Here is a 27,721-nt window from a genome sequence, read left to right as displayed (position 1 = left end):
GAAGCTCCAGATCCTTTACATGCGGCTGAGCTCCGATATCTTTCCCCTCATCCGGGACGCGCCTACCTACGCTGAGGCCATGGCGCTACTGAAGGAGAACTACGCTCAGCAAATCTATGCCAGGCACCTCCTGTCCACACGGCATCAACTCCCCGGTGAGTCTGTGGAAGATTTCTGGCGTGCCCTACACGCCCTGGCGAGGGACTGCGATTGCCAGGCCGTTTCGGCCGTTGAACATTCTGGACTTCTAATTAGAGATGCGTTCGTTACTGGCATAGGGTCAGCTTACATCCACCAGCACCTCTTAGAAGGGGATACCCTTGACTTTGCGGCAATCAAAAAGCTACGATCTCACTCAGTCGCCTCCCGCAATGTCCAGGCGTATGCCCCCGTCCACACGGCCCACCACTCCTGGGCATCGTGGACCCCGCCAGTGAACACCCCATCGTGGACCCCACCAGCGGCCGCCCCCAGCCAACAGCAGGCCTGCGCCGCGCAGCAGCCAACCAACCCCGGGGGACCCAAGTACTACTTCTACGGACAGACAAACACCTCCGGCAGCGCTGCCCGGCGTGGAGCGCACTCTGCAAGGCCTGCGGGAAGGAAGGACATTTTGCTGCTGTGTGCCAGGCCCGCTCGATCGCCGCTATTGTCCCGGCGCCCCCCACGTGCGACCCGTGGGTGCCGCCATCTTCCTCACCTCAGACCACGTGCGGCCTGTGCGCGCCGCCATCTTCCTCGCCTCAGGACCCCTGCTCGTCGGGCACCTCATCTGGCCGCTCATCGCCTGCAACCGCCGCCGACCAGCCACGTCTCGCCTCTATCACCATCGACCAGTCCCGACCGCACAACTCGTGAGCGTGTCGATGACAGTGAAGGTCGATGGGCACGAGACATCATGCTTTCTTGACTCCGGGAGCACAGAGCTTCATCCACCTCGATACAGTAAGGCACTACTCCCTCACGATACACCCCATCAACCAGAAAATCTCCCTGGCCTCGGGATCCCAATCCGTGCCGATCTGGGGGTGCTGCACCCTCACCATCCAGGGCGTAGAGTTCAGCGGCTTCCGGCTCTACGTCCACCCCAATCTCTGCGCTGCCTTGATACTTGGCCTGGACATCCAGTGCAACCTCCAGAGTCTAACCCTGAAGTTTGGCGGACCCCTACCACCCCTTACTGTATGCGGCCTCACGACCCTTAAGGTCGACCTGCCTTCTCGGTTTGCGAACCTCACCCCAGATTGCAAACCAGTCGCCACCAAGAGCGGACTGTACAGCGCCCAGGACAAGACCTTCATCTGGTCTGAGGTCCAGCGGCTGCTACGGGAAGGTATTATCGAGGCCAGCAACAGCCCCTGGAGAGCTCAAGTAGTAGTTGTAAAAACTGGAGAGAAGAACAGGATGATCGTCGACTAGTCAGACCATCAATCGGTACACGCAGCTCGACGCGTACCCCTTCCCACGCATATCCGATATGGTCATCAGATTGCACAGTACCGGGTCTTCTCGACGGTGGACCTAAAATTTGCCACCAAGGCAGACCGCCTGTACACAGCTTTTGAAGTTGACGGCCGCCTTTACCACTTCCTTAGGGTTCCCTTCGGCATCACTAGCAGGGTCTCGGTCGTCCAACGGGAGATGGACCGAATGGTTGACCGGTACAGACTGCGGGCCACCTTCCCGTACCTGGATAACATCACCCTCTGCGGCCATGACCAGCAGGACCATGACGCTAACCTTTCCAAATTCCTCCACACAGCCAAACTCCTCAACCTAACCTACAACAAGGAGAAGTGCGTGTTCAGCGCTAACCGATTAGCCATCCTCGGCTATGTGGTTCAAAATGGGGTTCTAGGGCCCAACCCCGATCGCATACGACCCCGATCGCATACGACCCCGATCGCATGCGACCCTTCATGGAACTCCCCCTTCCCCATTGCCCCAAGGCTCTCAAACAATGCCTGGGGTTCTTCTCGTACTACGCCCAGTGGGTCTCGAACTATGCGGACAAGGCATTCACTCCACTGTTTTCCCACTGATGGCCGAGGCTCACCATGCCTTCAACCGTATCAAGGCCGACATCGCCAAGGCCGTGATGCATGCGGTCGATCCAAGTCGAGAGCAATGCTACAGACATCGCTCTGGCCGCCACCCTCAACCAAGCAGGCAGGCCCGTGGCATTCTTTTCATGCACCCTCCACGCCTCCGAAATTCGGCACTCCTCCGTCGAGACGGAGGCCCAAGCCATAGTAGAAGCTGTGCGACATTGAAGGCATTACCTGGCCGGCAGGACATTCACTCTCCTCACTGACCAACGGTCGGTTGCCTTCATGTTCAACAACACACAGTGGGGCAAGATCAAAAATGATACGATCTTGAGGTGGAGGATTGAGCTCTCCACCTACAATTACGAGATTTTGTATCGCCCCAGTAAGCTGAATGAGCCCTTCATGCCCTATCCCAAGGTACATGTGCCGGCGCACAAGTGGACCGACTCATAATCCTGCACGACGACCTCTGCCCTACTCCATCGAGTAAGTCAGGGCTATCACCAGAGACTGCCAGGTCTGCGCAGAGAGTAAACCGCACATCGACCGGCCAGACCGTGCGTGCCTGAAGTCCTCCCAACCCTTTGAACGCCTCAGCGTGGATTTCAAAGGGCCCCTCCCCTCCACCGACTGAAACACGTACTTTCTTAACGTGGTCGACAAATACTCCAGATTCCCCTTCGTCGTCCCATGCCCCGAAATGACATCTGCCACCGTCATCAAAGCCCTCAACACCATCTTCCCTCTGTTCGGTTTCCCCACCTATGTCCACAGTGACCGGGGGTCCTCATTTATGAGCGATGTGCTGCGCCAGTACCTGCTCAGCAGGGGCATCGCCTCGAGCAGGATGACCAGCTACAACACCCGGGGAAACGTGCAAGTGAAGCAGGAGAATGGGATGGTCTCGAAGGCCGTCCAGCTGGCCCAGAAATCTCCCGCTGGCAGGAGGTCCTCCCCGACGCCCTCCACTTCATTCAGTCGCTCCTTTGCACTGCGACTAACGAAACTCCCCATGAACGTCTCTTTGCCTTCCCGAGGGAGTCCACCACAGGGTTTCACTCCCAATGTGGCTGGCAGCTCCAGGACCTGTTCTCCTCCGTAAGCACGTGCGGCTCCACAAGGCGGACCCATTGGTTGAGAGGGTACAGCTACTTCACACGAACCTGCAGTACGCCTACGTGGCATAACCCGACAGCCACCAAGACAGTCTCCCTCAGGAACCTTGCGCCAGCTGGGTCCCCACATACCCACCCCCCTCTCTGCCCTGGGGCCACCCCCCATCCCCGCAGCGCACCCCACCACAGCTCTCATTCCAGGGTGATCCGTCCTCCCCTTCATCCCACCCGGGGATGAAGATGAGGTCGACAAGATCCAGACATCACCGACGCCCGAACCACGCCTGCATCGCTACCGGGACTGCGGCGCTCGCAACGACAGATCAATGTGCCCGATCATCTGAATTTGTAAACTTTCCTTAAAATGTTAAATATCTGCATGTTAATAGCCTTCCACCACCCCCGCTGGACTCTTTTTTAACAGGGGGTGAAGGTGGTAGTCACCACTGTTGTATTGTTGTATTCTGTATATCATATATAAGGTGTATTACAGTAAGGCCCCTGTACTACAGGTACGGGGTAGATCCCTGCCTGCTGGCTCCACCCAGTAGGCGGAGTATAAATGTGTGGGCTCTCCGAGCTGCAACCATTTTGGCAGCAGGTGCCAGAAGCTACACATCTCTGCGTAATAAAGCCTCGATTACACCCTACTCTCGTCTCGTCGTAATTGATAGTGCATCACTCCGCACAGACAGTGATCCAAGCCGGGAATTGAACCTGGGACCCTGGAGCTGTGAAGCAGCTGTGCTAACCACTGTGCTACCGTGTCCAAATAATTGTTTTTTTTTATATTCACTGTTCATTCTATATCATATTAATATCTGAATAGGCTTTGGATGTTTTAAAATGCTACATATAGGTTCTTAATCAAGAACCTATCTATCTCTGTCTTAAAGGCACTCAGTTATTTGGCCTCCACAGCCTTCTGCAGCATACTCCTCCTCGCTTCTGAAAACAGCGCTACTCAAAAAACTGATAATGTTTGGATTGTCAAATTGAGAAAAAATACAATGGTGATTTTCTTTGCCCCCAGCATTGAAAACCAGCAAGTAGTGACTCAGTATTCAGTACTTTAGTCATGGCAGCTCATTTTTAAATCACCATCATTCTATGAAAGTAGGTGGGCAGGACAGCTACTGAATTAAAACCAACCAAAAGAAAAAAAAATCACCGTTATTCCAGTATGGTTTCCAAATAGCAATTGCATAATCTCTAAACAATCCTTTAAATGTTCATTTACTAAATCTATTAACATCGTTAACATCGGCATTTGAAAATCCTTAAACTTTGCATTTCAACTTTATTTTTAACTGACTCTCTTGATTAATTCCCCTTATTTAGTGAGAAATTGAGAGATTACTTTTTTCCATGTTTAGTAAACGGCTTCTCAGAATGGTCAGAGTCCGTGCTCCCCCCCGCCCCCCTCCAAAAGCAAACAACACCAGATTTCTAGCCGCCTAGACATTTATTTTAAAATATTTACATATTCCATTTCTGAATTACAGTATTGGCAATAAAAATGAATCCATAAATAATAATCATCTTTATTAGTGTCACAAGTAGGCTTACATTAACATTGCCATGAGGGCAGCTTGGTGGCACAGTGGTTAGCACTGCTGCCTCACAGCGCTGAAGTCCCAGGTTTGATCCCAGCCCTGGGTCAGTGTGTGTGGAGTTTGCACATTCTCCCTGTGTTTGCATAGGTTTCACCCCCACAATCCAAAGTTGTGCAGGGTAGGTGGATTGGCCACACTAAAATTGCCCCTTAATTGAAAAAATGAATTGAGTACTCAAAATGTTTATTTTTTTTTTAAACATTGCAATGAAGTTACAATGAAAATCCCCTAGTCATCACACTACAGCACCCGTTCGGGTACACCAAGGGAGAATTCAGAATGTCCAATTCACCTAACAAGCACGTCTAGGAAACCAGAGCACCCGAAAAAACCCCACAGTAGATTTTGTTTAAGCTTTTTAAAAAAAGAATGGCCTACCAGTTCCTGTATCAATGTCAGAACTGATGAGGTAGCTCAATGGCCCAGTCAGAAATTTTGTGGGTTCAATCTCCACTCCCAAAGAATGCAGCCCATAATCTAATCAGCGCAACAACTGAGGGCTACCCTCTAGGGTGCATGTAAATGATTCCATGAAAGTTTTGGAAGAGCCCGAGCCGACAATTTTCCTTCAACCAACATTGCTAAAGTAGATTATTTCACTACTGTTTGTGCTGTCACACTCCCTACACTAAAACATGGGCTACTCTTCGAAAAGCATTTTATTGGCTGTAAAATGGCACGGTTTAGCTCAGTTGGCTGGACAGCTAGTTCGTGATGCAGAATGAGGCCAACAGCACAGGTTCAATTCCTGTACCCGCTGAGGTTATTCATGAAGGCCCCCACCTTCTCAATCTTGCCCCTCGCCTGAGGTGTGATGACCCTCAGGTTAAATCATCACCAGTCAGCTCTACCCCTCAAAAGGGAAAAACAGCCGATTGTCACCTGGGTGACTTTACGAAAAAGCTGTTCAAAATTTCACTTCATTGAGCTTTTTAAGCAACAGACTTGTTTAATTTGTATCCATGTGTATACATTTCCATTTTTACACTCATTGGCTACTGAATTGAATTTACTGACAGAATTGGCTGGTGTTTTTAACTGGTCTAAATGAAAATATTCATGGATATTCAAACAATAGCCCCTTATTAAAGTACAATTAACAATTGTTTTATGAAAATTCAATTCAAAAGAAAAGGGGGAAGAGCTTTCTGCTGTTTTTACTACACAGTTTCTGTGCATGATCTGTGTCCATCTTATCTGATCAACAATCACAAGAAATCAGCAAATCTGATACAAGCAGGCACATTCAATATTTTGATCATTTGATTTTTGTTAACTTGCATGAAGCAGTTATCAATCTTGCTTTCAATTCAAATGACACTGCAAAAGGAACCACAGAACAGGGATTCTTTCATTTCAGTGCAATTTCCTATGCTTTTTATTGAAGTTCAACGATGGAATACATTAAACATTTAACACAAGATGACAAGCAAGATGTTTTTGTATTCTTCAGATTAAATCGGTCTTCAGCTGTTGTAGAAGCAGTATATATATATATATATATATATATATATATAAAATTTGAGAAGAAAATATATTGCAAGTTAAGCAGTACCCATTTAAGTCCTCTCCCTGGATTCCTCCCAAATTTAAAAGTAGGTACTGTACATTTAGAACTGATCCCAGAAACAAAGTAGCATTTTTATTTGACATTATTTTGGTAATACCTTCTCATTATAACAAATGTTGTATCAATCGTTCTACAGAGTTTCAGAAACATAATGCCTGTTGATACTGTCAGCACACGTGAACCTGGGAACTATCCTTTTCCGTACTGATTACAATTTTGGAATATTCTAATGCTCGCCAATGATCACAGAAATACACAGAAGAGGCCCTTCGGCCCATCAAGTCTGCACTGACACATGAAAAATACCTGAACTGCCTACCTAATACCATTTGCAAGCACTTGGCCATAGCCTTGAATGCTATGACGTGCCAAGTGCTCATCCAGGTACTTATCAAAGGATGTGAGGCAACCCGCCTCGAACACGTTCCCAAGCAGTGCTTTCCAGACTGTCACCACCCTCTGGGTAAAGGCGTTTTTCCTCAAATCCCCCCTAAACCTCCTGCCCCTCACCTTGAACTTGTGTCCCCTCGTAACTGACCCTTCAACTAAGGAGAACAGCTGCTCCCAATCCACCCTGTCCATGCCGCTCAGTCTTCTCTGCTCCAGCAAAAACAGCCCAAGTCTATCCAATCTTTCTTCACAACTAAAATGTTCCTGGTGAATCTCCTCTCCACTGCTTCCAGTGTAATCACATCTTTCCTGTAATGTGGCAACCAGAACTGGACAAAGTATTCCAGCTGTGGCCTCACCAAAGTCATATACAACTGCAGCCTAACCTTCCTGCTTTTATAATCAATGCCACGATTGATAGGGGATAGGGTGGAGGTGTGGGCTTAAGTGGGGTGCTCTTTCCAAGAGCCGGTGCATACTTGATGGGTCAAATGGCCACCTTCTGCACTGTAAATTCTATGATTCTATGATAAAGGCAAGTGTCCAGGTGCCTTGGCAACATAGTCATTAGCACTGTGGCTTCTCAGCGCCAGGGTCCCAGGTTCTATTCCCTGCTGGTCATTGTCTGTGCGGAGTCTGCACGTTCTCCCCGTGTCTGCATGGGTTTCCTCCGGGTCCTCTGGTTTCCTCCCACAGTCCAAAGACATGCAGGTTAGGTGGGTTGGCCATGATAAATTGCCCTTAGTGTCCAAAAAAAAAGGTTAGGTGGGGTTATTGGGTTAGGAGGATAGGGTGGAAGTGAGGGCTTAAGTGGGTTGGTGCGGACTCAATGGGCCGTATGGCCTCCTTCTGCACTGTATGTTCTATGAATCTGCTCTTCTGTTTTCAGAAATCTATGGACAAACACATCATGGTCCCTTTGTTCCTCGAAACTTCCAAGTGTCAGGCCATTCATTGAATTGCTGGTCAGATTACTGCTTCCAGAGTGCAACACTTCACACTTTTCAGGGTTAAATTCCATCTGTCACCTTTCTGCCTACTTGACCATCCCATCCACATCTTCCTGGAACGCAAGACACTCACTGTTAATCACCCAGCCAATCTTTGTGTCATCCGCAAACGTACTGATCCTACCATCACCCCCCCCCCCCTCCACCACCCCCATAGTTATCTACGTTGTTTATTTAAATAACAAACATTAGGGGACCCAACAGAGATCCCTGTGGTACGCCACTGGTCACTGACTTCCAGTCACTAAAGCAGCTGTCTGTCATCACCCTCAATCCCCTACAGCTAAGCCAATTTTGAATCCACAAATCCATTGAATCCGCTTGAACATGGCATTTTTTAAGCTGATACCCTTACAACGTCACCTGTTACTCACCAGTCTCCATTGAGTGGCCAATTAAAAGAGGCATTTGTTTCTCCCCCACATCCTCAAATTATGGCCTTTGCTCTTTGGAGCCAAATAAAAACATGGTTCCCAATACTTCCTGAGGCAGCCAGAGTACCAAACATACAATAAATAAAAGCAAATTACTGTGGATGCTGGAATGTGAAACGAAAGAGAAAATGCTGGAAAATCTCAGCAGGTCTGGCAGCATCTGTAGGGAGAGAAAAGAGCTAACGTTTTGAGTCCGATGACTCTCTGTCAAAGCTAACAGACAAAGTGGGAAATATTTATACTGTGGAGTGAGAATGAAAGATGAGTCATAGCCACAGAAACCCAGGGAAACCGGGTGCTAATGGCCACAGATACCAAGGGGAAAGAGTATTAATGGCAGTCCGCAGAGAGGACAAGATGTGAAAGGTACACACAAGACTGGTGCAGCATTGTCAATGTAAACTTTCATGGCATTTTACTGATTATTTGGATGGAAATCTACTGTACTACAGGCAACATGCACCATCGGTTTCCAAACATTTATTAAACGCAATTCATCTTTTCATGAAACTTACTTGTCATCCTAGAGACTGACAGCACAAATAAAGAGGCCCTTCAACCCATCGTGTCTGTGCCAGCCATCAAGCACCTATCTATTCTTTGTGACATGGTTTATAGTGTTTATTTATCAGGATTATAACATTTGCAAAAGAGACAGAACAAAAACACGGAAAAGTCAGCAGCGATGTTTTGCATATTTGAATATACTGTTCAACCAAGGCTGAAACCCAAGAGTGGCATTTCACATCTCAGGGTGTGAAACAGGAAGCTCACGTTCCCGCCACCTGGAACTTGCTTGAAGTTGCTTGTCTCTGCCCTGGGTTGCTTTTTAAATTCCTGTTTGAGAGAGAACTCAGTGCACAGACAGAGGGCCTCCCAAAAAGTTAGAACTTCACTTTAATGCAGCAGGAGGGGGACGAATTTAGGTAGCTTTGCAAAATCCAATGGACAATCTGAGCATTTTACAAGTCAGGTTTGATATTTCAATGGATTTACCCTTCGCCCGGTGTCGCGACGAAGCAAAGCAAAACTAGTCCTGCAAGGAAGTGACTTCCCTCTTCACTCTGAAGGCAGGTGTGTTGCCCACTCCACTCTGAAGGCAGGTGTGTTGCCCACTCCGAAATTACCGCTGGGACGAACTCACCTGCGCACTTGTGCTAAACTGGCAGCATCAGTACACCGCAAAAAGCATCAACGTCGATCAGCTCTTTATTCTGCAATAGAGGATGGGCTGGGCTCAGGTCGGCTCAGTCACAATGCCTATTTTTATTTGCAAGTACACCCCGCTTACTCCAATCAACCTCGCGCCGCCGGGTTCTTTATTCATTGCCTCCCTGCAACATGTGCACGAGCGGGAGCAGACACGTTCATCTTTGGCACAAGTGCATTGTTGATTGCAATCCACTGTACAGTTTATTTTGGAGGGGCGGTTTAAGGCGGGATAATTCTCTTCAAATTAATATTTGCACGGACACAGATTTGGAAAGCAATCATCAGAGGGAGGGGGGGGGGGGAGAATCAAGGTTAATATCCACTAGCTAGATTTTACTAGAAAGTCGAGCAATCAGAACTGCCGTGGCATAAACTGCCACAACATTGTAGATATGCTCAGGCAGTCAGGGGAAGACCAAGTGTGGAGGCCACATATGGACAATTTCAAACTGCCAGCTAATCAGGCTGCAGAATGAACGTCATTAATAACGGCTACATGTGTTTACACAAAAAAAAACAGTGCATGCAATTGGTACTCCTTCCACTCCTGCTTGCGCCTCGTCCAGCCGTTAAGCATTTCAGTTGCAAAGGGTTGGGGCTAGTCCAACCAACACAATGTCAAAACTACATAGCCCATAAAAGGGGTGAATTGAAGCAAACTTGCTGCTTTTCAAACTCTCGCTGTCAAAGTTTGCCCAAAGTGACACATGCCAAAAGCACAGAAATACACAAACACGTTCACACGAGAATGGGAACAAAAACGTTTGAAGAAGTGATTACAATGTAATCTTGTTCAAAGTGTCAGATTTCAACAGCAACAATAAAAAACCGGTGCGTTCTCAGTCCTTGCCAACAGTGTGGAATCTCATCGGTGGACCTCAAATCTTATTAACACAAAAGGGAGTCATATCAAACGAATCAGGAAAATATATACACACAAAACCGGTGAGATGCCCTCAAAATGAGTGACTTTTTAAAAATGTGAATGCGTGGCCGTACCTAGTGAAAGATGCACATCTGGATTCATGGGGGGGGGGGGGGGGGGGGGGGGGGGGGGGGGAGGGGACGACACACAAAGGGTTAAACCGATAGGCGACTCCGCAGCCGTCAGTGTGATCTTTTTCTTTATAAAGCAACTGGTCAAAAAGCTTCTGTTGCCGTTAAGCTGCGCGCTTCTATTAATTCCAGTTTTCGGATAACACACAAAGCTGCTAAGGGAGGGACGTGGTCAATACTGTTTCTAAAAGATGAACTGACATCCAATTTGGAAGTCAGCACTTTCAAAGCGGAAGGGGGGGCAGCGAGACAGACAGCCAAAAATCTACAAGTATCATGCATTAGTGAGCTCGACACTCCCACACCCGTCGATTTTAAATTGGAAGGCATTGAATCACAACTAAATTATTTTCAAGAGGGAGAAACGGTTTTTTTTTTTGCGTGCCCCCCAAGCCAGGGGATAAAACGAGCGTCACGTTACGCATATCCCTAGCCAGACACAAGAATGAGCAGGAAAGTAGAGGGTTTTTTTTCTTTTTGCCAGTCCTGTTTTTAATTTGAAAATCTGAAACTTATTCGATATTTCCAGCACACTTGATCGCACAAACTGGCCGTGCAAACGGCAGCATCAAATCCCACACAACGCCACACGACCTCAAAGAGCACAGTGGCCACTCGTGAGTAATCCCCTACTTTCAGCTCTTTCCCATCAGGACAAGATTAAATATTGGAGGATGACACTGCTTTTACATTCAAATTATATCGTCTGCCATCAAAATACTAGTGAGGTCTATTCCTAAACCGAGCAGCTGTTGTTATATATTGCACTACATGTACACACACTTGATTAACACGGCTCTCCACTTAAATGATGTCTTTTTTTAATGCTGCAATCTCAAGTTTGGCAAATACATTGATGCTCCATAAATCGTTACAAATATTTCGCACCGAGGGAAGATCATGAATCAACCGCCGCGGTCGCATTTTCTTCACACACACACAAACGTCAATGTTGCCTCGTCCCTTCCATTCCAAATCGGAAGGAGAATTTCTAATGAAATAATAGCTCCAACAACAACAACCCAAAGGAAAGACGCCTTGCTGTAGAACCGTTAACCATGAGGCAGAGCAAAACCCAGCCCTAATGTCATTTTTCCACCTCCTTCGGTGTCACCGTTAAATGAGGTGTCAGCTGAAAAGCAACACTGTATGATTAACAAATTGCATATAACACACTACCAAAAAAAAAATCAAAGCCAAGGTTTAGGCATTGATTTAAAACAAAAGGTGAGGGGAGTGGGGGTGAGAGAGAAAGTATGGAGATGGAAAAGGAAAGAACCCCATGGAACGAAAGGAGAGAGAGGGAGGAAAGAGGAAGAGGGGAAAAAAATCTGCTTTTACCTTCGGATAATTCCAAATCCAGCTCGGCTAGCTTCGCCCTCACCTCGAGAGGAAGAGCCAGGCTGTCAATGCTGCGGTCCGCCATTCTCTCTGTCTTTGTGTCCAAATGACGAGGCCACACTTCAGCACTTTGCACAGGGGTAAAGGAGATGCATTATATTGTTGGGGGGGGGGGGGGGGGGGGGTCTCCACCGCTTCACACCACCGCCATGTCTGCGTGTGCTGCGTCTGTGTGTAGGAGAGGGAGAGAGTGGGGGGGGACAGAGAGCAAGCGAAGCGCGCGACAACACAGGCGCGCGCCAGGAGAGCACAGCGCGCGGGGGAGGGGAGGGTGGCGCGCGCAGGCAGGCAGGCAGGGAGCGAGCCCGTCGGGACAGCCACCAGAGGGAGCGAGCGAGCGAAAGGTGAGGAGGAGGGAGGGAGGAATTGAGAGAGAGAGAGAGAGGGAGTGAAAAAATAACGAGAGGCATAAAGAAACAATATGTCGCGGGGGCGTGGGGATGCTGTATGTGTGCGGGAGAAAGATACAATGCATCGGTCTGAGGCAATGATACAATGTATCTGTTTGAGAGTGATACCATTTATCAGTCTGCGGGAATGATACAACGCATCTGTGTGAGAGAATGATACAATGTATCTGTGAGGGAAAGATAGAATTTATCTGAAAAGGGCAGAATGTATCTGTGTGAGAGGACAAGTAACCGGAAGAAAACCCTTTGTATCTGTCAGATAAATGAAATGTGCGTTTGTGAGGAAAATTTATTAGCAGTACCTGAGAAAAAAAGACTTATTGTGTAAGACAGGGGAAGTAGATGGAGCGTTATGAAGGAGAAATATGTCCAATAGTAAGAAACATGTAACTGTGCGAGAGAGCAGAAACTGTGTATGCCGGAGAGGGAAAGATACAAATACATCGGAGACAAAGAAAGGTACCCTGGCTCTGAAATTACAGGCGCATAAAAAGCTTTTGTGCATTTGCTCAATTATTTTAGCAGAGGTGTTGACCTATTCGTTTTAAGTAAGTTAAATAAGCCTCCACTACTAGAGAACTTCAACGAAATGTGTTGTGTTCTCCCATTGCTGTCTCACGAGTAATTTTATAATTAAATATATATGTGCAAGGAACAAATGTGTAATATGTTCTGAGACAAAGACAAACCAGAAAGAAACAATATTTCAGAGACAGAGAAAATGTTTCTGAGAAAGATATCATGTTTGTAATGAAGAAACAAGGTGAGAGAAATATAATGCACCTGCATAATACAGACTACCTGAAAAGAGACACTTCCATGAGGAGAAATCATTCTAAGAAAACAGGAAACATCCATGTGGGAGAGTAACAATACATCTTCGAAAAAGATGCAGTATACTGGGAACAAAGGGAAAATAATGTCTCTGCGAGGCGTTCACAATAAGAGCTAGGGAAATATGCAAGGAGTTTGTGTGAGACAAAGAGAAACATTACATCTGAGAAAGAGGATGGAACAAGTGTGAGAGAGAAAGATGCAAATTGCCTGTGCAAAACAAAACAGAGCAATATGGAGCGTAAAGAAAGGTACAGCAAGACAAGGTGAAAGCAAAATAGGATGAGTATGAGAAGACAACTAAAAACAACCTGCCTCAGAGAGATAGCCACAGGAGTGAGAAGACAATATGGATGGAAATCATCAATATGACTGCTGAAATTAGAGGGAAACAGTAGGGTAAAAAAAAATCATTTTTGCTTTTTGCCCAGTTTTCAGGTGCAAATTCAGCATTTCACCTACCAATTTCACAGAAGTGCACCCAAACTGTGGGTGGCACACATTGACTAATAAGAAATAGCAGCAGGAGTAGGCCATTCTTGTTTTTTATTATGTCATAGATATGGGTGTTGCACCAGCATTTATTTTGCATCCCTAGCTGCCCTTGAACTGAATGGCATGATATATCAGATTAATTCCAGATTTTTATTGAATTCAAATTTCACCATCTGTTGTGGAGGGATTTGAACCCAGGCCCCCAGATCTGGCTCTGGGTTTCTGGATTATAGCCCAGTGGCAAACAACTGTGCCACTGTCTCCCCTCAAACCAGTGCTGCCAGTGTTAATGTAAGCCTACTTGTGACAATCAAAATTATTATTATTAATAAGAACACAACTGATCTGATGTGGCCTTAACTCCATTTTCCTGCCGGTCCCCAAAATCTTTGACATCCTTGTCAATCATAAACCAGATTAGCATATGTAGATTTTACTTTAAATATGCATTTTCTGTTTTAAGCCAGATTCACCTGTGTCCTGGAATTCATCCCCCTCCCAACTCCCACCCCGTCAAGTCGATACAACATGAAGCCAGTGGGACCACTACTGGTCTCCACAAATGGAGATTGGGGGGCATTGGGGCCTCTGGGTGGTCAGAGACATGACTGCCCCAGCACCCTGGCAGTGCCAAGGGGCCTGAAGGGTGGTCATGAAGGGGGGGGGGGTCTGAGCAGGGGACATGAATTGGGGGGAGGGGGCCTGAAGGGAGGGCATGAAGGGATGGGTGCCTGAAGCAAGGACATGAAGAGTGGGCAGCACGGTAGCACAAGTGGATAGCACTGTGGCTTCACAGCGCCAGGGTCCCAGGTTTGATTCCCTGCTGGGTCACTGTCTGTGTGGAGTCTGCTCGTTCTCCCCATGTCTGCGTGGGTTTCCTCCGGGTGCTCCAGTTTCCTCCCACAGTCCAAAGATGTGCAGTTTAGATGGATTGGCCATGATAAATTGCCCTTAGTGACCAATAAGGGTAGGAGGGGTTACTGGGTTATGGGGATAGGGTGGAAGTGAGGGCTTAAGCTGCAGACTCGAAGGGCCAAGTGGCCTCCTTCTGAATTGTACATTCTATGTTCTATGAAGGACGGAATGAAGGGGGCGGGATCTGAGGGGGGGCCTTTGGCGACCCACTGTGGGGTTTTGCTCACTTAGACAGGGGCACTGGTGGTGGCGATTGGTGGAGGGCTGATACCAGCGAATAGGCGGCTTCTCTGCTGGGGGTAGGTCTGTAGTGTTTTCTTGAGATCAGATCATGAGGAGCCAACCTTGCTGATATCTTTTGATCCCGCATATCTCTTTCCAGGCAGAAATCACCCCAAACTCCAAAAATGGTCAAAGTGTTAGTGGATTGCAATCTGGATCATGCCAACTCACTAGGTGGGAATCGCATCGTTGCACCCGCCAAGGACAACACTTAGAAATATTTTGAGAGAATTGCACCCACAGCCTTTACTGCTCACTGGGGGAAAAAACTGCAAACACTAATGGCCCTCTAAGAGAAAACAATCTTCCTCATTTCCAACTGCATTGTGAGACCACTTGGGCGCGATTCTCCCAAAACGGGAGAAATCGTAAGGCTGGCGTCAAACCCGTCAAAAGGAAGCGCGCCCCTTCCCAACCAGGAACCGATTCTGGTCCCCGGTCGGGGCTAGCAGCCCGATGCCGCAAGCTCCGGCATCACGGGCTTAACTCCAGTGCAAATATGCCCTTGCTTCAGTAAGGTGACCAAAACTGCACACAGTTCTCTCAGTCTCTCCAATGCCTTGAGCAGCTTTAGCAAGACTACTTTCATAATTTTACACTCCAACTAAGGTTCTCCTGAGACATAATTGGTGGCACCTCAAATCAACACTGTTCTCATTAAAATATTAAAATAGGAGTCCTTGCTTGTCTAATGGAAGGTTTCGGAAATTGCTGCATTGGCGAATTTGATTTGCTCATTTGTAAACCCTCCCAGGAAAAGATGGTCTGTGCGTTCAAGAAACCTGCTTCAGCAGTGATATATAAATGATTCTCCACCTCCATCAAGGTACATCTCTGGTTGCCATTTTTGGCTGCTGGAGAATTTAAAGCCACTTTTGGCTATCGTGGCTGACTTTGGAAAGTCTTTCATGCTAAATAGCTGTTGGAGAGCTGACTTTTGGCTTCGGCAACAGAGATGACAGTGTTGCTGAGATTACCACAGAGAGAGTCACAGCAGAAGCAATAACAAGCATGGATGCACTGATCTCTACTGACGCTAAAAATGGACAAAGGAAGCCTTACAGCATGCAGGTGGTTCTCAACAGGATGTCTTAACCCATGTGACAGAGAAGCAGTGAATGAGCAGTTGTACTTCAGCAGACAGTCACTGACCAACATAACCTGTTGCAGCAGGAACTGCCGCCAAATACAAGGGTAGCACCGCCTATGAACGTGAATGTCTTCGACTTCCATGCCTCAGGCTCATTCCAAGCTACAGCAGATGGCGTAAAACATCAGTTAGTTTTCTGTGCATACGGCTTTCTAGCAGGTGATAGGTGGCCTCTTCACAGACGGCAATACATCACTTTGCTAATGCAGGCTGTTGATCAGGTGGGAAAAGCTGTCAAGATTCACTTCCACCTTTCAGTTTCCACAGCAGTAAGTGCATTCATGTTTCCCTGCATTGCACCTACCAAGAAACAGACATATTTCATAACAAGAACAAAGAACAAAGAAAAGTACAGCAGAGGAACAGGTCCTTCGGCCCTCCAAGCCTGCGCCGATCACGTGTCCTAACTAGACTAACCGCCTAGATCCTGCGATACCATGTCTGTTCATGTGTCCATCTAGATAAGTCTTAAAGATAGCTAACATATCTGCCTCAATCCACCTCACTCCCCCCCCCCCCCCACCCCACCCTCCCCCCTTGAACTTGTGCCCCCTTGTAATTGTCATCTCCACCCTGGGAAAAAGCCTCCAACTGTTCACCCTATCTATACCCCTCATAATAGGTTCCAACTGTTAGGATAATCTGCCTCGTTCCAATGTTCTGGCCACCCTGCATTTTAGCAGGACTAATTTATGAGCTCCTTCGCCAGCAAGCTATTTCTTGGGCTTTTCTCTTCCTTGCATACTGCAATTCTCCCAAGCAAACCACTCTATACCCTATTCAATAAAGTGTGCATTGTGCCTCTGAGTTGATGTTTATCAAAGAGAAGGTCAAGTGATGCTGTGTAATTTTGAGTGCTATTTTCCAGCTTCTCACTTCTGGGTGTTCTGCGTTTTCTTCATCTGCAAACAGAGAGAGGGGATATTATGAGAATTTTGAGTCAAGCATAAGCAGAGATAGATGAGTGCTTGCTAAGAGCAGCTGGACTTTGTCATGCACAGTGCATGTGAGTGAGATTTCATTGAGAAACGAAAGTCTCCAAGTTGGCCAGGAACCCTGCAGAAAATCTGCTCTAGCCTTACCATTTGCAGTGTTTCATTCACATGGTCTGCATTATCCTCTCTACTATTGCTCATGAACAAGTTCTGCAAGAAAGAAGGCAGCGTGTTATGATAGCCTTGTGAGATGTGCATGTTAAGGTAGAATAGTATGTGGGGAGTGGCAAAAGCATGAGAAGGCAAACTTCTGTTGGCGGCGATGGAGTGTGCGGTCGCATATTTGGTCGCTCCCGCTCTAGGTGGTATTTTACAGTATTTTCCCCATCTGAAGAGTGAAAACTTTGGATGGAAAGAGGTGTAGGAGTGCCAGGAGAAGATGTAACTCCTCTGGTGTGGCTTGTGGATGGTTACACAAACTAGGAGTGGGTCGAAGGGAGCTATTGGAGCAGGAGCGTCTTTTAGTTATTTTTCCCCCTGTTTTACCCCTCTGCGCTTATCTCTCTTGTGTGCATGTGTGTAGAGGGTGGAGAAGCAAGTTAAAGTTGGAGTTAGGTACTTATTAATTTTTAACCAAATGTACTTGAAGTGTATTTCATCATTATTCTTATTATAAATAAACAGTAATTGTGTTTCAACTTATAAACCTGGTAACTGTAATTATTGGGCAGCCAATGGCCAAAGACTTTGGGTATTTTTATAAGAATTATTGATCAATACACTTGTGTTATGATTTGGTGACAAGTGGGGTTGGAATTGACCGTAATATAATTTGGGGGCTCGTCCGGAATCTTTGGAATGACAGACGACAAAGTTTGGCTTACAGTATAAAGTAAAAAGAGAAACCAGGTTTGTAGTTACATAGCAGGTTGGCTCTGGAAGGTGCTAATGGTTTGCTTCAGGTGGATGACTTAACTCTGGTTTATTTAAAAGAGCTTTGAAAAGACAGATCAGTTGAATTGGTAGGTGCATTAGAAATCGGGCTACCAATAGGGCTAGTGATTGTTCAACATTTAAATTTGAAAGAGATGCTAGGAATACAGGTAAGCCCATGAAAGAGTGTAGCATCAGGGATATTTTCCAGACATAGACATAGAACATATAGTGCAGAAGGAGGCCATTCGGCCCACCGAGTCTGCACCGACCCACATTAAGTCCTCACTTCCACTCTAGCCCCATAACCCAATAATCCCTCCTAACCTTGTTTGGACACTAAGGGCAATTTATCATGGCCAATGCACCTAACCTGCACGTCTTTGGACTGTGGGAGGAAACCCGAGCACCCTGAGGAAACCCAGGTTTCTGGTGGGGATGTTGAGCTGGGGAGGGAATGGGCCTAGCTAGAATGCTCTTATAGAGGGTAAGTGCACACAAAATGGGCCAAATGGCCTCCTTCTGTCTGTAGGGATTCTATAGATTTCTATGATACCTGCATGATCAGCAGGCCACAGGTAAATGACAGATACGATGGGCTGGATTCCTGTCTGGTGATGAAGGCAAAAATGGGGTCAGTGATGACAAGAACATTGAAATTTTTGTCGCCATTTCAAATTTGCAGTGATTTCCTAACCTGTGCTATTTTAATGTGGCTTTCTGCAGGCCAGTAAGGCTTAGAATTGAGACCCTGCACACACCCCTGAGGTTTGTGTCACCATTATAAGTCCTAAAAGAAATTTGAATTTCTGACACAATGAGACTGTTTAGCACAGGGCTAAATCGCTGGCTTTGAAAGCAGACCAAGGCAGGCCAGCAGCACGGTGCAATTCCCATAACAGCCTCCCCGAACAGGCACCGGAATGTGGCGACTAGGGGCTTTTCACAGTAACTTCATTTGAAGCCTACTTGTGACAATAAGCGATTTTCATTTCATTTTCATTTTTCAAGTCAGCTTTTTTTGTGTGTGCACTACTGTTGGTTGTGGAATCCTAAAAGAAATCCCCCTTATTGGAGAATTTGTAACCACTTGACAACCTGTTGAGGAGTAGGGGACATTCTGACAGGTAAGAAAGGGTTACATGTTTTGACAACTTCAAATGATGCAGTTATATACGATATTGTATTGTAGATGTGTTTTAACAAACAGTGATTCATCAAAGGACTCCATCTGGGAAAGTTAAATTCACTATTATATTGACTATAAAACGTTGGAGTTGGAGCATTAGAGTACCTTTTCCATTGGTCAAAGTTCCATCAACATTCAAAACAGTAAAATAAAAATGTGCTCGGAATTCTCCTGTTCCATATAATCTTAGAATCTCTACAGTGCAGAAGGAGGCCATTAGCCCATTGACTCTGCACCAACCCTCTGAATGAGCACCCTACCTAGATCCGCTCCCCCATCCTATCCCCGTAACCCCATCTAACCTGCACATCTTTGGACGGTGGGAGGAGACTGCAACACCTGTTGGAAACCCATGCAGACACAGGGAGAAAGTACAAACTACACACAGTCACCCAAGGCCAGAATCGAACCCGGGATCTTGATGCAGTGCTAATCACTGTGCCACCATGCTGTCTTCATTGGATCCTGAAGAAGAGTCAGATTAGGCTCAAAATGTTAACTCTGTTTTTCTTTCTCCACGGATGCTACCAGACCAGCTGAGGTTTTCTGGCAATTACTGTTTTTATCGCAGCACGAGGCTGTGTTGACAATTTAATTGACAGGTTTAAGAGGTTATTAAAGGATTATCGGTCTTTGATGTAAGTGAATCAATGTTTGTTTTTGCAACATACTGACTGCTTGAGTGTATTTAAATGGCTTTGCATGGTTATTACGAAGAGAGTTTTTTCAAAATGAAGTGTGTTTGAATGGCAGCTGTTAGACTGTGAGAATGTTTCTTAAATTTCAATTACAAAGACATGGGCCGGGATTCTCCCGCAATTGGCGTGACGGCCTGACGCCGGCGCCAAGAGCGGCGCAAACCACTCTGGCGTCGGGCCGCCCAGGAGTTGCGGAACCATCCACGCTTCCGGGGCTAGGTTGGTGCCAGCGGGGTTAGTGCTGTGCCAATCCGTGCCGCAGGCCGGCGCGCGTTGGCGCATGCGCAGAACCGCAGGCGTGTTTTCTGCACATGCGCAGGGGGTTTCTTCTCTGCGCCAGCCATGGCAGAGCCTTACAGAGGGCAGCGCGGAGGGAAAGAGTGCCCCCATGGCACAGACCCGGCCGCAGATTGGTGGACCCCTATCGCAGGCCAGGCCACCATGGGCCCCCCCCCGGAGCCGGATTCCCCTGTGCCCCCCCCCCCCGAGGACTCCGCTAGCCACCCTCCAAGCCAGCGCTGGCGGGACTGGCCGAAAACGGGCGGCCGCTCGGCCCATTGGGGCCCGGAGAATTGCTGGCGGGGGGGGGCGGGGGGGCGGGCCACTGCCAACAGCCCCCGACCGGTGCGGCGTGATCTCCGCCACCGCCCGAAAACCGTTGTCAGAGAATGTGGCAGCCAGGGGAGGGTCGGAGAATCGCACCCATGGCTCCTGAGGTCTACCCATAGTTGATTCTCGGGAAGTGGCTATGGAGAATATATAGGGGACATGGAGAGGGCATTAGTTTATGAGAGAGCACGGGGGATTTTTTTTTTGCAAACACTAACTTTATTGTAACAGATTTACGGTTATGGGAACATTCCCTTACACCAACTTCTTTTTATGGTGCTTTCTCCTCTCAGATCACATGAGTATAGTAACTTCCTCTATGGCATCACAGACGATTGCAGTTAATCCTTTATGGGACTTAGTCTAACATACTCCATTATAGTATAACCAGAATCCAAAAACAAAATTTTCCTCCTGAACCATAAAATTGCTGTTTCTAATTCAGATTTTCCTCTCATACGTGCTGAATCTCCAACTTACAAAGAGGGCAACAGAATGAGCATGCCTTCAATATTGATAACAATGACCAAAATCCGTCATGGTCAAATAAGGTATCCAAGTAGTGCATACAGAGAAATTCCAACAGCAAATGAAAGGCTCTGTAGTGACCCGGTTAGTGCCCAATGAGAAACAGCCACATACTCCTGGAGCAGAACAAAGGCCGACAATGACGTTCCTCCATTCATCAAGCAAAACGGGATACCACAAAGATCTCATATGTAACAGTAACTGATGTAACCATCAATTCACTAGAGACACGATTGGAAGTAAACTGTGGTTTTAATAGTCTTACAACTGAGCCAGCCTGCGACCAGAGGAACTGAGAGCAGGGCTTACGGCTGCAGCACATTATACTTCTGGTAGTGGGAGGGGCCATGGGCGGAGCCAAGGGTGGAGCCCTGTACAAGCTCCTCATCTCCCCCTATGGGCAGAGCCGCGCAACGGCTACAGGGCCCACAAGGACATAATACAATGCAATGCAATACAGTGTGAATTACAATACAGTATAATTCACCACATTCACCCCCTGTAAAAAATCAAGTCCGGCGGGGGTGACGGGTCTACAAGTTGAGCCGGTCTGGTGGCCAAGTCGTCCTTTGGGATCAGCGGAGCACCGGGGTTGCAGCCTCTTCGAGTGGCTGGGTGGTGACGATCGGTGTGGGTACGAGGGTGGATCCGGGGGGTGTTTCGGTGCGAGCTTCATACCTGACTGGTGCGATGGGCGATGGGGGGGGGGGCAGGAAACCTATAGGTGCAGGGGCACCGAGCTTGGGCAGGGAACCTATAGGCATGGGGGCGCAGGGCGTGGGGGGTTGGGTGGGGTGTAGTGTGAGGGGTACCTCAGTGGTGGTGGTAGTGTTGGATCCTGCAGGCGCTTGGTCCCGGAGGGAAACGGTGTCCTGACAGCCGTCGGGGAATTCAATAAAGGCGAATTGGGGGTTTGAATGAAGCAGTAGCACTCTCTCCACTAGTGGGTCTGTTTTGTGTGTCCGGACGTGCTTCCGGAGGAGAACTGGGCCCGGTGTCCTCAACCAGGATGGGAGCGAAGCCCACGTGGTAGTGCCCCTAGAGAAAACAAATAGTCGTTCGTGAGGGGTCTGGTTGGTGGCGGTGCATAGGAGGGACCTAAATGCATGGAGCACATCGGGGAGGACTTCCTGCCAATGGGAGGTTGTGAGATTCCTGGACCGGAGGGTCAGTAGGACGGTCTTCCAGACCGTCGCGTTCTCCCTCTCCACCTGCCCGTTCCCCCTGGGGTTATAGCTGGTAGTCCTGCTCGAGGCGATGCCCTTGTCGAACAGGTACTGACGCAGCTCGTCGCTCATAAAGGACGAACCCCTGTCGCTGCATACGTAGCTAGGAAACCGAACAGGGTGTAGACACTGTGCAGGGCTCTGATGACTGTGTGGGAAGTCATATCGGGGCACGGGATGGCAAAGGGGAAGTGGGAGAACTCATCGATGATGTTCAGAAAGTACACATTTCGATTGGTCGAGGGGAGTGGCCCTTTGAAATCGATGCTCAGGCGTTCAAAGGGCCGGGATGCCATTACCAGGTGGGCCTTGTCTGGTCTATAGAAGTGCGGTTTGCACTCCGCGCAGATCGGGCAATCCCTGGTGATGGCTTTGACCTCCTCGGTGGAGAAAGGCAGATTTCGGGCTTTGACGTAGTGGGCGAGCCTGGTGACAGAGGTCATTGTGGATAGCCTTCAGGCGGTCGTCTTGCGCGCTGGTGCATGTGCCGTGGGACAGGGCATCTGGGAGCTCGTTGAGCTTCCCCGGTCGATATATGATATCGTAATTATAGTTGGAGAGTTCGATCCTCCACCGCAAGATTATATCATTTTTAATTTTGCCCCTTTGCGAGTTGTCAAACATGAAGGCAACCGATCTTTGGTCGGTGATGAGGGTGAACCTCCTACCTGCGAGGTAGTGCCTCCAGTGCCGTACGGCTTTCACAACGGCTTGAGCTTCCTTTTCGACTGAGGAGTGTCGAAGTTCCGAAGCGGAGAGGGTTCGGGAGAAGAAAGCTACTGGTCTCCCTGCCGGATTCAGAGTGACGGCGAGAGCGACCTCTGAGGCGTCGCTCTCCACTTGAAAGGGGACGGATTCATCCACCGCCCGCATGGCGGCTTTGGCAAAGTCCTCCTTAATGCAGTTGAAGGCCTGCCGGGCCTCAGCCGACAGTGGGAAGAGTGTGGTCTTAAATAGTGGGCTGGCTTTGTCCGCATACTGGGGGACCCACTGGGCATAATAAGAGAAAAATCCCAGGCACCTCTTGAGGGCCCTGGGACAATGAGGGAGAGAGAGTTGTAAGAGTTGGCGCATACGGTCCGGATCGGGGCCCAGGACTCCGTTTTCCACGACATAGCCGAGGATGGCTAGCCTGGTAGTGCGGAAAACGCATTTCTCCGTATTATAGGTGAGATTGAGTTTCTGGGCGGTTTGGAGAAATCGATGGAGGTTGGCGTCGTGGTCCTGCTGATCATGGCCGCAGATGGTGACATTGTCCAAGTACGGAAACGTAGCCCGCAGTCCATACTGGTCCACCATTCGGTCCATTGCTCGTTGGAACACCGAGGTCCCATTCGTGACGCCAAAGGGGACCCGGAGGAAGTGGAAGAGGTGGCCATCTGCCTCGAACGCCGTATAGTGGCGGTCCTCCGGGCGGATTGGGAGCTGGTGGTAAGCAGACTTCAGATCCACTGTGGAGAATATGCGGTACTGGGCGATCTGATTAACCATGTCTGCAATTCTGGGGAGGGGGTACGCATCGAGGTGCGTGAACCGGTTAATGGTTTGGCTATAATCAACCACCATTCGGAACTTTTCCCCGGTCTTGACGACCACCACCTGAGCTCTCCAGGGGCTGTTACTGGCCTCTATGACTCCCTCATGTAGGAGCCGTTGGACCTCGGATCTGATAAATACCCTGTCCTACAGGCTATACTGCCTGCTGCGAGTGGCTACGGGTTTGCAGTTCGAAGTGAGATTAGCGAAGAGTGGAGGGGGGTCGATTTTTAGTGTCGCTAGACTGCAGATAGTGAGGTAGAGGTCCGCCGAAGCTGAGTGTGAGGCTCTTGAGATTACATTGGAAGTCGAGTCCAAGTAAGAGTGGGGCGCAGAGGTCAGGGAGTATGTACAGCTGGAAATTAGAGTAGCTGGCGCCCTGAATCGTTAGGGTCGCGACGGTGCGCCCTTGTATGTGTACTGAGTGTGAGCCCGAGGCGAGGGAGATAGTTTGCCGTGCTGGGAAGATAGGGAGCGAACAGCATCTTACCAGGTCAGGATGTACGAAGCTCTCGGTGGTCCCGGAGTCGAAGATGCACGGTGTCCTGTACCCATTGATTTTAACGGACATCATCGAGCTCTGGAGGTGCTTCAGACGCGACTGGTCCAACGTGACTGCGTTGAGTTGCGGGTAGTCGGCAGCTCGATCAGCTGTGCTGGAGTGGCCCCGTGATGACTGTCCGCGCTTCAGACGCGACTGGTCCAACGTGACTGTGTTGAGTTGCGGGTAGTCGGCGGCTCGATCAGCTGTGCTGGAGTGGCCCCATGATGACTGTCCGCTGAGGTCGTAGTCCTCGAGGTGAGGTTTGGTTGATGGCCAAGATGGCGGCCCCCGTTGATCGCACGTGGCGGGTGCTGAAGAAGATGGTGTCCAAGATGGCCGCTCCCGTGGATCGCACGTGGCGGGCGGCGAGGAAGATGGCATCCAAGATGGCAGCCCCCATGAATCGCACGTGGCCGGCCGCGTTGAGGAGGGTTGCCAAGATGGCGGCCCCCATGAGTCGCACATGTCAGGTGGAGGCGGAGTTGGCAGACACGCTGCAGCATTACGGGGTCTGCGGGCCTGTGAGTTTGGGAGGCGAATACTCTGGACTGCGGGGGAGTTTGGAGTTTTTGATTTTGCGAGGCATACTCGGGCATAGTGTCCTTTGCGACCGCAGCTGCTGCAGGTTGCATTGCGAGCCGGGCAGTGCTGCCGTGGGTGTTGCGGCTGGCCACAAAAATGACACGCTGGCGCTCCATAGTGGGTGGGTGGCCGCACGGCGCAGGCCTGGGGCAGTCGCTGGTCGGGGGCCCACGATGGGGTTGCTTGGTCCGCAGGGAATGAGTTCAAACTGCGGAACGCAACCTCCATAGTCATAGCTAACTCTACCGTGTCCTCCAAGTTCTGGGCCCCTTTTCCAAGCAATCGCTGGCACACATAGATAGGCCTAAGCCCTGCAACGTATACATCACGTACAGCGAGTTCCATATGTTGGGAGGCTGTTACCACCTGAAATTTACAGTCCTGAGCAAGGGCTTTTAAATCGCGCAGAAAGTCTTCTAACGACTCTGCGGGGCGCTGGCAGCGAGTCGTGAAAATGTGCCGTGCGTAGACCTCGTTAATTGGCCGTACGTACAGTCGGTCGAGCATAGCCAGGGCCTCAGTACATGAGGTGGTACAATTGAGTTGCGTAGAGATACGATGGCTCACCCGTGCGTGCACTAGGCTGAGTTTCTGCTCCTCTGTAGTCTCGGATGTGCTTGATTCAGCCAGGTAAGCCTTGAAACATCGAAGCCAGTGTAGGAAGATTTCCTTCGCCTCTGCAGCCTGCGGGTTGAGTTCTAGTCGATCAGGTTTGAGGGCTGATTCCATAGTAGTTTTCTTCAAGTTTTCTAAGACTATTAAATTGATGTGACCATCAATTCACTAGAGACACGATTGGAAGTAAACTGTGGTTTTAATAGTCTTACAACTGAGTCAGCCTGCGACCAGAGGAACTGAGAGCAGGGCTTACAGCTGCAGCACTATACTTCCGGTAGTGGGAGGGGCCATGGGCGGAGCCATGGGCGGAGCCAAGGGTGGAGCCCTGTACAAGCTCCTCATCTCCCCCATGGGCAGAGCCGCGCAATGGCTCACATACAGAGCCCACAAGGACATAATACAATGCAATGCAATACAGTGTGAATTACAATACAGTATAATTCACCACAGTAACTCCACTAACAATGCCAAAAATTATATCAAGAGAAAGACCTGCCAAGTAAACTTTCTTCCTTCCAAATCGATCAGAAAGTTGCCCAAAAGTGATTACAACCACCAAGACAGCAAAGAAATATATTGAACCGGCCACAACAACTTTGTATGAAGCATCGCCAATAAGGAACCAACAACAGATGAGGAAGCAGAAACAAAACGTACATGCGTTTGAATCTGTTTTATTTACCATATGAAGCTAGTGCTTAAAGATCATATTCATATTGGCTGTAGTGGTATTCCTGCTCTGATTAGGTAGAATGTTCCCAAAATCCCAGTCAAAAGGTAATTCTGCTCCAACTACAGTCATGAATATAGCCTGGGCAGCAACATAAACCTGCAACAGGTTTAGTAAAACGATGAGGTACACCTGGTATCTCCCGGCTCCTCCCATCAATTCATAAATCTTGTCCACCGCCACAGCACACTGATGTTAGCCACTCCGCTCGATTGGCCCTGCCACAGCTCCCGGTACCGGAGGAGGAGGCGGGTGGGGTGGGGGAGACACACTGTGCTCGTCCCCATAGCAACCAGCCGGCATGGGTGATTAAGGGTACATGGAACGGGCATAGGAGAATGGAAGAGACATGGGGAATGTGATGGAGGATGGCGGGAGCATGATTTTAAGAGGTGAGCATGGAGGAGGCATGGGTGATATGAGACAGTGGGCATGGACAGTATGTAGAGGCACGGAGGCATGAGGAGGAATGAGATGAGTTGGGGGTTGATGGTGTGAGAGGTGAGGTTTAGGGTCATAAGAATGATGGTGGGAGCTGAGCTGCGCTCCCCAAGAACCAAGGTGGACCTTTTAACCAGCCCGCCTCTGCACCCACACTCTTCCTGCACTCCATCACAGGTCACAAAACCTGACCCCATCTGCCCACATCTCCCTTAGTCAAAAATCTGAAATATGCTTGGAGTGGTATTTGGAGGTGGGCTTCTATTTCAGAAATTGGGAGCTTCCTGTATTTCTCAAGCCCAAATTGAAAATTCAGGCATATGGGCTAGAATTTGGGTTTGGTTGATTTTTGGGCATGGAGTTTGGGATTTGCAATATGCCCATTTCGATTGAAGTGGACAACACGCACAATTTGTGTAGTCAGCTCATTTGAATCATTGTGACAGTATCTGCTGATCCCCCAGCTCTGTTCTCTGCCTAACACTGTCATGGGCATTGTGCACATGGCTGATGGGTGATGGGGTTGCTAAAAGGATTATTTGCGGATCATGTAGTTCAGACATCCTGCTCTTCTTAAAGGCAAGCTGTATCTTATAGAGAAACTGCAGAAAAAGATTGCCGTGACGTAAAATGCTTGAAAAAAATATTGTTATCGGCCAGGGTTTAGAGAACCCCAAAGTGTATCATGGAGTTCACCTGACCCACAACTTTTAATAGATTGTGGTATGGGGAGCACATGGCCCATTCTACAGGTGTGGTGCAGCAGACATCTAACAGTATCTGTTAAAACAAAACAATGTTTATTCTATGAACTCAAGTTAACCTTTTTAAAACATACAGTGAACATCTTAGCAACCATTAATTCAAATACAACTCCCAAAGAATACAACACTAAGTAATTCTTACTTTCCTTTTAACATCCATCACACTTAAAAACACCTTTTAACAGAAAGACATCAGGCTTAACTTCACTACTGAGAACAGTTACCACGTTGAAATCAGCAAATGGACACTCATAAGCTTGCAGAGATTCACACACAGCCTGCCGTGATTGCAATTTCTCCAAAACTAAAATGAAACCAAACCCACCCTGCAACAAAAAGCCTAAAGCGAAAGTAAAAAGCTGACCGACGGCCCAGCTCCACCCACTCTCTGACATCACTGCAGTAATAAACACCCATTTCTTAAAGGTACTGTCACTACAGATATTT

General features: G+C 48.4%; 1 protein-coding gene across 8 annotated transcripts in view; it reads right to left on the bottom strand.

Annotated features, from left to right (window-relative positions):
* The window catches only part of LOC119966517 (disco-interacting protein 2 homolog C), a 687,551-nt gene extending 675,572 nt beyond the window's left edge, over positions 1–11,979 (bottom strand). For 4 of the 8 annotated variants that reach the window (XM_038798337.1, XM_038798340.1, XM_038798339.1 and 1 more), the window contains exon 1: positions 11,796–11,979. In XM_038798337.1, coding sequence (XP_038654265.1) covers positions 11,796–11,880 — 85 coding nt within the window. In that variant the 5' untranslated portion in view covers positions 11,881–11,979. The remainder of the gene's footprint in view (positions 1–11,795) is intronic. The other 4 variants (XM_038798336.1, XM_038798338.1, XM_038798341.1 and 1 more) reach the window with 1 other exon arrangement.
* Between the last annotated feature and the right edge of the window lie 15,742 nt (positions 11,980–27,721).

The sequence above is a fragment of the Scyliorhinus canicula genome, chromosome 5, assembly GCF_902713615.1.
Source record: "Scyliorhinus canicula chromosome 5, sScyCan1.1, whole genome shotgun sequence".
Classification (NCBI taxonomy): domain Eukaryota; kingdom Metazoa; phylum Chordata; class Chondrichthyes; order Carcharhiniformes; family Scyliorhinidae; genus Scyliorhinus; species Scyliorhinus canicula.
This window is presented reverse-complemented; position numbering and strand designations above follow the sequence as displayed.